The sequence below is a fragment of the Fringilla coelebs genome (assembly GCF_963513975.1).
Source record: "Fringilla coelebs genome assembly, chromosome: 2".
In the NCBI taxonomy this organism is placed as follows: Eukaryota; Metazoa; Chordata; class Aves; order Passeriformes; family Fringillidae; genus Fringilla; species Fringilla coelebs.
Genome location: NC_140029.1, coordinates 107,583,755 through 107,598,060, shown reverse-complemented (window position 1 = coordinate 107,598,060; position 14,306 = coordinate 107,583,755). Strand labels below are relative to the sequence as shown.

At 38.0% G+C, this 14,306-nt stretch overlaps 1 protein-coding gene across 1 annotated transcript in view; it reads right to left on the bottom strand.

Moving 5' to 3' along the window:
* ROBO2 (roundabout guidance receptor 2) overlaps window positions 1–14,306 on the bottom strand; it is a 428,736-nt gene that overhangs the window by 50,748 nt on the left and 363,682 nt on the right. Inside the window, exons 17-18 of the mRNA XM_084226210.1 lie at window positions 11,951–12,122; window positions 6,146–6,328 (exon numbers count right to left, since the gene is read on the bottom strand). Of these exons, the coding sequence (XP_084082336.1) occupies window positions 6,146–6,328; window positions 11,951–12,122 (355 nt within the window). The remainder of the gene's footprint in view (window positions 1–6,145; window positions 6,329–11,950; window positions 12,123–14,306) is intronic.

The following is a 14,306-nucleotide window of genomic DNA, read 5'->3' as shown; positions in this document are numbered from 1 at the left end:
ACCTGAGGCTGGATAGAGAAGGTGCCTTTCTTTTAGCATCAATGTTGTGAAAGGCAAGACAGCTAACAACAGAAGATATGGTCAGGCTGCCAAAAAAAAGCACTATGTTTATCATTCCTGCCATACATTTTGTCAGCATTTTTTCCTGCAGTTTGATTTCTGCAATTACAAAACAAGCCTAAACGCCTGAATAGGAGCATACTTAATGCAATGCAGGCTTGTAGATGTCACTGTAAAAATAAAACACACAGACAGCTGGCTTTATTCATCCTGTCTCCACTTCAAAAAGCAGCAGAGCAATTTCAAGGGGCAATGTAAGAGGAGGGAGCGAAGGATGTCCCTATCACTGACCCACCTATCTTCCTTGCTTTTTATCACCAAGGAAGCAAAAAAGCTCTTTCAGCAGTCTTTGCATCTGATACATGTTCTTAGAAAGGCTGAAGACCTGCAGGGATGAGATTGGTTTTCAAAAGAAGATGAAAAAATAACCTCGGCATAGAGAGGTTTTGAAGGAATCCCCACCAGCCTATACTTCAAGGACTGCAAAAATGCAAAAATATAATCCAAAGTGCATTTTAAATGCATAAATATTTCAGGAAATTATATTGTATATATTTGTATGAAAACCAGCATATGTTAAGGAGCTTTTCACATGCTTTTTATTAAATATATAAGGAGGTACCAAAACCATTTACTAATAATATCTGACAAGGTTAAACTTAATCTTCATGCCTGCTAGAACTGGAAAAATATGAATGTATAGTAAGTCGACATTCTGAGGCAAGGAAGCTTTAGAAAGCTTTAGAAAGCTTTCTGTATGCCTATCTCTAGTAGGCCACATTTTCCTACTGCAAATGAAAACTTTAATGTTGCCAGCCAAGTCTCATTCCTTTTACTGATAAGCTGTTCCTCAAATATGAATGTAGATTAATCCTCTTTTAATAAGCATTAACTCAGAACAGATAATCAGCACATAAAAATTCCATCAAATCTTCTGTCTACCTTTGGATGATTCTGTCATATAGTTTATCCTCATTTAACAGTTTCAGGAGTTGCACATAATATGTGTAACATTCCATGATTCTCTATCTATTTTTAATTCATTTTCTATTTACTGGGTTTTGAAAAACCTTTAATCCCAAGAAGCACTAGTCACTAAATAAGCTTACCAATTCTTAAGTTAAAATACATATTTACTTTTTTTGCATGACTGATGGCCTAGACACTTGAAAACACCTGAATACTCTGGTGAGTGCGTACTGGCACAAACAAGTTTGAGGGTGCAGGAAAGATAAGCCTTAGAAAACAAAACAAAACAAAAACCCCAAACAAACAAACAAATCCAAATAATACCCCACCCAAACAATGCAGTAGTATTTTAGCTTTCACACAAACTCACAAAAGTGAGATTAATCCATCCTTTATATTACTGGAGAAATGGTTGAAAAGGGAGGACAATTGTGTTTAGTGTCCTTGTGCCAGATTTGGTTCTGCTGAGAATATGTCATAGTCACAAAAATGCATAGTCCTTGTACAGCTGCAGATGGTGACATTACTACTCACCAACAGTAATCTAACAAACATCTTAGCTAAATTTTGTGTTTTGTAGCACTGATATTACTGAGAATCAAGGCCTGGCCTTGATGGTGGAAAGGGAAGTGGAAGAACAGTGATGTACAGAATTGTGGCTCAGTAACTACTGGAGTCAGTTGAACTGAAAATAACTAAAAAGATTCAGCTGTGGTTATCAATCCCACTTTATTTGTGACCATTTGAGCCATTGATCATTGCTGATGAAAATATTCACAAAGGCAGAAAGCTAAAAGTATTTAAGTTGATCAGTTATTCTGCCCTGACACAAATCTTTACAAACTGCCTGACATTTGCTGTTTGCTCTTCTCCCACACATGTTCCAGTGGTATAGTCTCAAAGCAGAAATTGTACATCTCAGGAGCCTAATAACAGAATACAAATAACAAGTGGTCCTAGTGAATGACCTATAATCTGCAAATGGCCCAAAAGAACATTTTTAGCAAGTAATTAAAAATCTGCAAGGATTTGGACTTTTAAACAACTATTTTTAGTGTTCTGTGTTCTACACACAGGAAAATACAGATGATAAAAAATAAAACAAAAAATATTCGCATCAGAAATAACAGGGGATTTTTTTCTGAGTGTGAAATAAAGTCAGTATATAATTGTTACACTAATAGATTCAATTCTCCACCTAATAGATTCTATTCCCTATCACACAGTTAAATCTGTATGTTCTGCAACTCTCTGAAGGAAGAATTTAAAGCAGATGTCAGAACAAAAAGTGTGTACCTTCTAAAATCTGAGTATATTAGGATAAATTAATCTTTAGTAAAAATTCACTGACAGCTGTCTCTGAGGAGATTCTGAAAGCTACATACCACTGTCTAAGTGATTGCATCTAAAACCAAACTGTTTATAAACCATAACTCTGAAGGGAACAACATACAGTTGTAAGTGTCAAACCTCCATAAGCATAGGTCTGTCTTTCTAAATGATATTATCAAAGGCAAATTAAAATATTAGAGAATTAACAAAGTTTGTTATGGAACTCTGGGTCTAAAGATTGGAAACATGCACTATGTTCTGTCATAAGGAAAGCACTTAAATTAAAAAAAAAATTTTTTTGGACTCGATTACTGGAGAACTTAGGTCCTCAATTCCTCCAGAAATTAGTACAAGCCAGGAAATAGAATAGTTCTAAAAAGTCCACAAGATGTCAAAACTGTTTTTAAAAAAGAACATTTTTGGCAGTACCTCTGATATATCCCAGTTGCCCAGCACATGTGGATCAGCAGCATGAAACTGTGCTCAGACCCTGTGGCTCCAGCACAGCCAATGCATGCCACAAACAGAACGGTAAAAATGCACCACAGTCCAAGACAGCTGACAGAGGCACAGCCACAGCAACCAAATGCAAAGATGTATTATTTAGTTTTGGAAAAAACCTATGTTGTGTCTCAAAGAAAAGGCACTAAAGTGTTTGGGGTGGGATGTGTTGTGCCATAGCTTACAGTAACCTGACCAAACCTGCCTGGAAGCCAGGGGAGCAACCCTGAACTCCCAGAGCTTTTCCACAAGGATGTTTCTCCCTCAAAATGTCATGGACTCTTGGGGCACACCACCACTTTTGGTCATCTGCTCTTTCCTGCTAAGCTGAAGACAAGCTGTGGCTGAAGACAAGCAAAGTGAGAAAGCAGCTACTGAGCATGAGGAGACAGCTCTGCTAAAGGTAACCGAGGGGCCAAACTACATCCAAAAAACTTGACAGGCTTCTTCTGGAAAACACCAAGATTTATCAGCCTTTAACACTGTAAAGCTGAGGTACAATTATTTTTGAGTTTCTAAATCTTGAGAGTAGGTATGAGAGCAGAAGCTAATTGTTTGTATTAATTATTATTATTTATTGTATACTCTATTTTTCCTGACTATTCATATGCTGAATAAAGTGTTTGCAACCTGCTGTTTCAGCCATTCTTCGTTTATCCTTCATATATCTTTAATCATGTTTATGATAACAGTCTACCCTAAGCTATCTTTTTAAAGATAAGAAAAATAGGATACCAGCTCTCAGCTGGCTAGTAAGAAAAAAACTCAAATATTTCAATTTCAAAACCCCTGTAAAGTCAATGAATGCATCAGTTAGTGACTAGATTGCTTCAGGTCTGAATACCTCATGGTAAGACAAACATGTACATAATTGAGAGCTGAAGTAGAAGAAAGTTTCATTTCTCCACTTGGATCTGCTAAACTGTTTGAGCTTTAAAATCAAAATTCAGTTATATATGAATAATGCTCGTTTATATTAAGTTAGTTCAAGCATCTGGTCCTGAAAATTACTTTCAAAACTGCATTTCAGAGAGTTAGGTGAGTTAAGTATGCAGATTTATAGTGACAGAGACACTGATGGCATTAGATTTTACTTTTTCCTGGAATCCAGAGGAGAATGAAGGCTACATTTTTATCACAGATAGGCAGCCAGAGTATTTCTCCTTGTGCTTGGTTTTAATTCTTCATATCTCACATGTTCATAAACACTTTGATAGCTAATGCTTGAAATGGTGTGTTGGTGAGGTAAGAGACAGACTAATGGACAGTACCTGCAGGGGTGAAGGTGAAGGACTGAACTGCAAAACAAGAAAGCAAACACATTGTGAGTTACACACCCTGACACAAAGCACTAATTGCAGGGCACGAGTTTCCTCTGGAAATCACTCATGTGGGTTTGAACATCGTAAGCAGAAGATAACAGCTGAGCTCAAAGCACCAACCAGCCAGCAGCCAATGAGAAATGATGGTTGGAAAGATGAGCAGTGAAGTCTGACAGTCACATGTGAAGACTCTCTGCGAGGACATGCTGTACTCCAAGCTGTAAACATTAGGATGAGCTCTGAAGCATGATCTGTAATCCACTTTCCTTGCTGAAAGCATACATGATTTCATGATGCAGTCGATGTTCACATCACACTTAGATGCAGCAAACGCCGTGAGAAGGAATGAGTTGCACGAGACATGATGTTTATAATTATTTACAGCTATGCTCTTCCAGTTATAACAGTCTGCTCTCAATTCTCCCTCACCCCAATATGCCAACTCACATACAGAACTAATAATCCTCCTTTTTAAGAAAAATCCAGTCTCAGCTTGTGCCCAAAGCTTTAGGTAGGACTACTTCCTAAGAGAAATAACAGCACAACTGTCTCTACTATGAAAAAATCTTGGGATCTAGAATGATATTTCATGTCAGCACATGTATAAGTGTGTGAGACATATATTCATTTCTCAGTTAAAACCACCCCACCATTCAGGGAGCAGAAGTTACTGCTATTAAATGAAAGAAAAAAACCACCTTGGGATAAAGAACAACCCATGAATGACAGAGATCATGAGGTGAGACAAAGTGAGGTTCCACAAAAACCAAGAAGGTCCAAAAGCCACTGGTCTCTCCTTCCTCTCTTTCCAGTGCTTGTCTTCTTGTTCTTTCACTAAGCCAGTGGAAAACAAATGCAACAGGAAGGATTGAAAACCAACATGGAATAGTTTCCTGCTGGCTTAGTGAGCCCAGTCAAGAGGAGTCTGATTATGGCTGAGCTGAACTGGGAACAACTTGGCTGTGACTGATTGTGGGTTTTCAGCAAGTGGTTGCTCAGCCATTTAGGGAACCTGAGTCCTTGGTTTCACATTTGATGACTTGTAAATAGAAGGGCACTTGTGTAACTTACATGTGATATAATGTCAACATTAAATATGCTCTGTCTTTAACTGGGCAAATATTTTCTCTTTTTAAGTGTTAATAAGAACTACAAGAGAACCTACTGCAATGTTTGAAGAATTGGGGTTTTTGTGTGTTAAATTAGGCTTCAGAGTAACCCGTTTTATGACACTTCACCTGACTTTCCAAAAATTCATAAGAATCCTGAAAACAGAATAATCCACTAAACAAAGGTTAGGGAAAGATGAAAATATTTTCATTTGGCAAGAGTATTTCATTTTCCAAATGTAGTTTTTGAAAACTCACTTATAACTGGAACAAACATTAAATGAAAGAGAACATTCGAAGATGATCTGCCTCCAAGACAAAACTGTTTATGGTTTCTGCCTTAGGTAAATTTTGACACTTCTCTGTCTAATACATCACTCTTCCAGTTACAGGTATGAAGTCACTGATTAAGTACCTTCATTTATTTGCAATGCACATGGCTTCAGAGACATGGAAATGCACAGGAAAGAAGAAGACAAAAACTCTCTAACTTTCCTTGCAAGGGTCTAGTCTAACTCATATTTGAGCACACAAATGATGCTGAATTGCCAACAGAGTGCCTTCTGAGCAAGGGGCAAGAGGAACAGCTAATCCTCTTTGTACTTTTTTAATGCCAGATGTGCTGGAGATGTAAAAATACTGCCTTATGATAATGATGAAATGTGGTACCGAGCGATGCATTTAAAGCTTCTCATACACCAGCAATTTCACAGCATACATTTAAAACAAGCATACAGAATTCACCCAGGACACTTTTGCTGTAAGTTCAGTGTGGGTCTTAGGTAGGTTTAGTAGCCACTGTTCTTCTTATGATAGCACCTGCTGAGATGGCAATAAAGTCACTGCTCTTACCAGCATAATTGCTGAGCCCCTTCCTCTTCTTTCTCCGCCAGTAGAGCCAGATGCTGAAACCCATGAGAATGACCCAACATGCACCACCAATGCCAGCTATAAAGGCAGGCTGCTTCACCACATCAGTGATTTGCTCAGTTATGCTGTTGTTATTTTCGGTGATGACAACTTCGTTACGACCTCCTGCACAAGAGAAATTGAACAGAGTGTGGTTATTCTGGATTCTGCAACACACAGTGGAACAAATTAAATACACAGAGGTTTCTAAAAAATAGTAATGGATCTCAAAACAATTACCCACAGTAGAAGAACTTCAAGAAGCAGCAGTGCACACCACAATCTCAGTGTTTCTAGAGTAAATCCATAGCCATTTTGCAGATATATATTTGGAAAGACAGACCCATAGCACACTTGCAAGTAATCTAACAGATACCAATCCAGACCTTTTTTTTCTAACAATATACATATTTCCTAGTTTGTTTTTCCATAATTGTAGACAGAATTCAATAAGGGAAAAGCGGATCACAGGAAACTAATAAAAAAACAAATCAAGCAATCAATAAATAGCTTTTTCCAAATGAGTAATCCAGACGCAAAATATGCTACATTAGAAGACCAAAAATTCTTACTCATTTGTTTTCCCTGAATGCTAGATTCCAAATTTGAAATAAATAATAAAATAAATGGACTTTCCACTGGGGCAAAGATGCATTTTTCAGCAATTATTTCCAGGGGAAAGCAGTTCATCCAAATTCTAAGTGTACCATCTTTGACACAAAGCAGAAAATAGCACAGTTAACTGAAAGCACTAAACAATCACAGCAACAGATGCTATTTTTTTCACCTAGAATATGCATGCACATTCTTAATATCAACCTGCAAGAAATAATTATTACTTGGAGTACCAATTAAAGTGACACGCATCAAAAAATTACTATATAGGATCTTCAATTGTATATTACAGCAGAAAACTGCAAATTCCAGTAGATGCTCCCGTTTTTTGGGGGTTTTGCCCCTCTTTCTCTAAAATGGAACTTTTCTAAAAGAAAAAGCTTGGCATTTAGCTTGAAAACAAATGCTCATAAAAATCTGAATGGAAATCCAGGAAATGCTAAAGCATATAGTTCCAGGGCCAGCACTTTCAAATTGTCAAAAATAGTTAGTTTTAAAATTAGGAAATGCAGAACATATTTTTCTAAAAAAAACCCCCAAATTTTATTCTATGCATATTTTATATAAACTGCCCACATCTGCAGTTTTGAAATTCGTGAAAAATTATCCAGCATTTCCAGTAAAAGCATTTATATAGCTCAATCCTTGAAATGTTTATGCAATATTACCAGATGCCTGCATGCACGCTGAAGAGCTGCAGGAGTAGCTACTCCATTGAGACAAAGAAGATGCAAACAATATGATTCTCAATTGTGAGAGTCTATCTAACGCATAAAGGTAGCTGAACATTGCAGTAAAACACTGAAATGGTCACTTGGAGGAAATTATTAGAAGTATTGTATCATTAGGCCATGCTGTGAAAATGTACATATTCCTTTTCTATAATTCAGCAATGCTTAGATTTACTTCTTCCAACAGAGCAGTTCGCTGGCTTCAGCCTAAAGCCAGCACTCAGGGTCTCTGGCTGGAGCAGATCTGAGAAGTCTGACACTTCCAGCCCCATTTTCATGGACACCTCTTTGTAGGTGACCCGGATTTCACACAGCCGTGTTTTATAAAAGGGGATTCTTTCAGAGGGTCCCTCTGGGACTGCCTCTGCCGAGCACTGCCCCTGCCAGGATGCAGCTTCAGGCCCTCAGTGGCACTCAGAGCCTGGCTGGGTTAATCAGGGACAAAGGCAGTGCCTTGCATGCCATTGCTATCACACTGCTGATGACCCCAGTGAGTTTATTAGGCTTCCTCTCTTTCAGCACTACGGCAAAATTTAGTACTGCTGACTGTCTGCTTTGGCAATCAGACTGTGGAAACTGTGCTAGAGCCTGGCTTACTTTCAGTCATTCTGGGCAAGGAACAAAACAGACTCCCAGCAAGCAGAATAGGTCCCACAGAAAGAGGCTGCCAGATGTACAAAAAGCGCACCAGTACTGATGTCATGCACCAGTCCATACTGGCCATGCTGGGAAGCTTCACCAGCATCAGGCTCTGGGAGCTGCAGCCGTCCTTTGCCATACCTGCATCTTTTCTCTTGCCAGTGCCCAATGGCTTCCAGGCCTGATTCAGTAAGTGAGAACGAAACTGAGTGAGCAGCTGTGGCAAGGACAGAAAGCAGGCAGCAGTGGCTGCTTTATCTGATTTTCCATGTTTGTTTCTGCCCATGGAACCAATCCATAGGAGCACCCCAGCGCTGAAAGAGGAGGGGCTGACAGTAAAACTAATAGAAAGGGGCTCTCCATGGCATGCTCTTCCAGACACAAAATCGATTTTCTAGTAGAAATCAGCATGGGAGTTGGAGTTGCTCTAATTACCATTAACTTGCAGTTAATTTCTGTGCCCTTTGGAGGAGAGGCCAAAGCAGTGGTACAGTGAGGAAACAGGTAGTCTTGGCACTGCTTCAGACACAGCCATGCTACCAAGGAGAAGAGCAGTCAGGGAAGTGCTGGAGACACCAGCTTTGGGAGTGGATGCTCCTGAATTCAAGAATGAGTTATTTTCACTAAAGCTTCCACAAACATCTGAGGACTCTGTCTTCTCTAAGACCAAAAAACAGTCTTTTGAAAAGGGAGGATGTGAGAGCAAACTGCAAAGTGCCTGGGAAGAGGTTTCAGCGGATTGTACGCTTTGCCTCTCTTCTAGGGGAAGATACAATCTGTCTCCAAACTACCTTCTAAAGTTTGCAGTCTGGCTGTTTGCTCTTACCCTTCTGTGCCTAGCAATTACAACTGCAAAAGTAATAATTCATTTAAATGTCAAAATAACATATGCTTTGTGAGTTTGATGATGGAAGAATAAATGGAGACAGATGAGTGTTACCCACTGACTCTTGATAAAATTAATATAATTGTTGGGGGATGGGGAAACAAACAGCATTAGTCTTGTACTTCTTTATATAATATTTAAGCAGAAGTAATATATATGTCATCCAAGGTACCAGTGTACTATTTCATATACTGCAGGTGGTTCTGTAACAACGCTGTCAGTTCAACTAATTAGAACATAGACAAGGGAAGTGTGCGACCTGTAACGCTCCATTGTTCCTGAAGACAAAACCATAATGAAATAAAATGTCTTCCTCCCATTGGAGAGTAATGAAGAACAAAACTAATTTGTCGGACCAAAAATTAATTAGACACATCAGATTCGATTGTACCTATTACTGTGAAAGTTTGCAGCTGTTCCTCATATTATTATGCCAGTGATGGAATGTAAGAGGGACCAGGCCAACTGATGAAGAGAAATAATAGCTACAGCATTAACCAGCATTGCTCTTATCTCCAATTTTACTTCTGGTTTTCCAAGTGAACGCTTTTTAGCATATCATTAGTGATCATAAAAGTTTTATTCTTGATTCTCTTTGAGTCTTCTGTAAAATTTTTCAACATCCTGCTTCAAGTACGGGCACAAGATTCCTGTAACAGTGAGACAATTTCTAACTGAAGGAATAATATACTACCTACTGCTTCCCATTCTCCTTTATTTGCTTTCTGGATTGTCACAGGTCTGTTATCTAAAATTACTCTGGCCAGTAGTTGATTATCCACTAGGAAAACCAGTTATTTTCAGAAAAAGAAAAAAAAAAAGCCTGAAACATTTTTAGAAGAATGAATCCTGTATTTAAAAATAACAGCTCTTTTTATAAACTGTACTCTGTATTTCATGACTATTAAAAGTTTTTACTGCTTAGAAACACAGCATAACTCTCCTGCACCACTGACCTGTTCTCTCCATAATTCAGCATTTCTGGAGCTGTTCATTCTGTTTGCAAGTTGTTAAAAGGTATAGATAAGCACCAGACCATATAGAACTCTATTATAATAACTCAATAATGCTTTCCCATTCATTATGATGTTTTGAGGTTTATTAATTAGCTCATTTTAAATCCACATCACTAGTTGGTTTTTTTAAAATTTTCTTTAAAAACAATTTTCATATTTTATGATTTTGATTCCCATTCAAACATTGAATGGTGCCAACTCAGGTTTTTCAGAAATGGTATCACTTTAACATTGTTACATTTATCAAGCAAATTTATAGTCTGAGAAATAACTGCTAGCAATTCATAATCAATAGTAAAATTGGGCCCAAAGAAAAGGGAGATACAGACCATATCTGTAATAAACACATCCAGCTTCAGGCTCCCAAAAGAGAAACAGAAATCACAACAGAAACATAACCCAAACAGAAACTACTCCCTGTTACTTTTCATGCAAATGACTCTCAAATGTGCAAAGACATCACCAAACAAACTTGTTGAAGCAGACATTCTGGGATCGTTTAAGGAACAAATCAATATCACTAAGAATTCTGGGAATCATCCAGCAAAGACCTTTGGTGCAAGTATAACTCACAACACATTAGGGGACACAATGCTACCCATGTATCTAAAATGCAATACACGTATCGTGCTTTGCTGGAATAAGTGCAGTGTATTTTGTGCCTAGTTAATGAACCCCTTAGGGAAATAATTTTTTTAAAAAGTCATGGATTTTTCGCATTTTCAAAAATCAACTTTTTGTTTTCACTTCTGGATATCTTTTTTCCCTCTTCTCTTTGGTGTTTCTGCGGCTGTGTTTTCTAAACCAAGTGCTATCTTCACTTCCACTCTTGTATTTCTGTCTCCAGTGAGACTTCAAAGCTGAAGTATCCTAGCTTCTGCTTTGAAGAATGGAGAACCTGAATATTAGGAAACATTTAAGCTAAGCTTATGGGATGGCCTTTTCTAAGAGTCTACACATAATAGACTAGTCCATATTTGGGACAGTGTATTGGCAACACTTTCTGGAAAGAAAATATTTAGTAACGACAGAAGTCCCACAAACAAACAAACAAACAAACAAACAAACAAACATCCATTAAGTAATAACTAAACTAGATCATACAGATAAAGGCAAAAAAATTCCTGTATCATGCACTAAAAAGAGGTTCTGCTTTGCACAGGTCATTTCAGGTTTGATAAACATAATTACTTCTAGTCTTCCATATTGTTCCCGTCTTTATACTTTATACTCAGGAAAAATATCAGAAGAAACAAAACCGGTGTTTCCCTCAGGTCAGGAAATTAGTTCTGCATGGAGACCACTAGCAAGAAACAACTATTACAAAGGCTGGAATGATAATGCTGCCTTTGCTCTCTAATTGGTCTAAAGACAACTTTTGCTTTGACAGAGGAGGCTTGTCTTCTTGCGATACCTGAGAAAGGCTGACTTTAGACATTCAGAAAACAATGGTAAATAGTGTCTTGGGCACCAGTGGAATGAATAAGGCAATATTCAAGCCATCTTAACAGAAGGAAAAGAGCTTGGGCTCCACACATCTGCCAACCTGCAGAAGTGGTAAATTCATTTAAAAAAACCCCCCAAAACATTACATCAGTTTCACTAGGCAATCTGCATTTTCTCATATGTCTTGGGAACATACTTTACTGTCTGCAAGAACTCTGCAGCAGGAGCAGAAAACATCACCAGGCAGTGGGATGTAAAAGCTAACTAACCAGCTCTAGCCAAACCTCATCTTTTCCTCCACAGATTTTTACGCTTCCAGAAGTGATGTGTGAAAGCATTTCTGAAGGAAAAAAAAAGAAACCAACCCACAAAAAAACCCAGGCAAACCAAAACAACAGAACAGACAATAACTTACCTATTATTATGGGTTGTGGGTCACTTTTTACTCCCACACCTGCACTGGTGCTTGCAGCAACTTCCACGCGGTACTGGATACCTGGATATAGGCCACCTATTACTACAGACCGAATGGCTGCATCTACTGTTTTGTTGATATGAAATCGAGTCTCATTACCTAGGCACCAGATCTGGGACAAAAGTTGATGTGTTAAAAGAGATGAAATTCTTCACACTCACACAATTGCAAACAGGCATGACATATCAAGGCATTTCATGGCAATCACTTATTTGGGACCTCTTGACAATCCTACTGTCCAGGAATTGCTGAAATTGGGATGATTTAGCTCAGCAAGGTATCCCAGATTAGCACAGCACCAAGGCAGCTGCAAAGACTGCTTGCAAATACCTCTCTGGACTCTGGCTCTCCATGGAGTGCAAATTTTGTGCTTACACTTCTTAGAAGCACAGACCAGACCATCCAAGTGGCAAAGGTGTGTTATACATTAATCAAAATGTTATTATCAAATGTTTTGTGTAAAAAAAAAAAATCCATTTTTTCCTTTTAAATTTCCTCCTGGATAGCAAAAGGATATGAGCACAGGTTGAAACACTTCTTAAAGCACTAAAGAATAAACAATTTTCAAAATTTTTCAACTTCCTTTCATTGCACAAAAGGGATACTTGAAATTTCTGAATGGAATAAGCACAGACTCATATTTACCACTGCCTTTGTGATTAGTTACATTATGTAGGAATCCAGACATCAGTTTCTCACTCAAATATTATTGAATTAAACAGAAAATCCACCCTCTAATCACAACTGGCATTTTGTGATGAGAACAGTCTATGAGTTCAGAGTGTTATGACTCCCTCTTGCAGTTTTTATAGGATTCTCCTAAGGGATTTCGAAACTAACTTCTAGGCATGTTTATTCAGTTAATGCTATCTGCAAATACTGCTTCTGTATTACTAAAGAAAGCATCTACTACCGCACAAGAAAATCAATGCATAAATGTATCACAGGTACACTTACATAAAAATAACAGCAGAAGAAAACACTATTGGTGGAACTGCTATCAGTGACAAACTAATGCATCTAAGCAACAGCAAAAGTATCTTTACACTTACTTTGACCCTGCTCAGTGTTTTACTGCACCTTATCTTTTTTTTTTCTGTGAAATGCCGCGAAAGATTTGAAGAGGAAAAAAAAATTATCTTGTTTTCCTAAACTTAAGGTAATCCTATTTGCCAGCCAGAATGCATTAGGGTGAGTAACTATTGCATGCATTCCTTCACTCCTTTTCTGTCCTGGTCTTAGGTTACAACAGCTATGAGATGCCCCTAATTAAAAGCATTTAATTAATGAATGAATTAATGGGCATTCTCAATTTGTTAAAAAATGTACTGTGGGACTTCAGCAATTATTTCATACTCAAGCAAATATTAGACTCCCTGCACCATTCACTGTAGCCAGTTCACTACTCAGGCAGCCAGCTAATCTAACTCAGGAGGGCTGTAACAGGTAGTGACTCCAGCTGGTTTTATACACAGCCCAGAGGCCTGAGCACTCACCTGGAACATGGCTTCTATTAGACATGAGCCCACTTTGTTTCATATCTACATGTTTCGTAGTTTAGGAGTGTGCTTTTATTTGCCCATAAGCCCTGGATAGTTTATATTGACTTATACTGGAGTCAGGATCAAGATTAATTAAGCCAAAGGATAATTATTAATTGATATGAAAATTAGATCAATAAAATCCTGGGATTAATAAATCTTGATATTGACTAAAAGCAAAACAAAAGAAGTGCTATGCTACACGTAAACATTGTGAGCATTTACTGCATCCCTCTGACTAAGTGAAAAGCTGGAAGAGGTTGAACCATGCTCTGATTTAGAAGCCAAGCACTTTCTCCTTTCTTCATGCTGTGTTCCCTCAAGATACAGCAGGGAAAAAAATCTTTTTATGTGAAACAAGCTGAAGTCACTACTTCCACCCTTTGTGGGACTGTCAAGAAAGCTGCCCTGATCCATTTCAATTAAACATTTCACATTTGGTTAATGTACCAAACTGTGCTCCATGCTGTGACAAGGCTGAACCTTGCCCAATCATTTTCTCCACCTGAATAACAGAGTGCATTTTTTTTTTAATGTTGTGAAAATATCCTTGGGCAAAAGTGATCTTAGTATGAAATTACAGACTACAATAACATTTAATGTATAAGGAGTGGATATTTTGAGCCATCATAGCAACAAAAAGGAAGAAAATACAATCAATTCAAGTTACTCTCATGTAGTAAGCTTTGGATATACTAGTTGTGTTCAACCTGTTTTTCAGAGCAAACAACCTGGCACTCTAAGTTGTGAAGCTT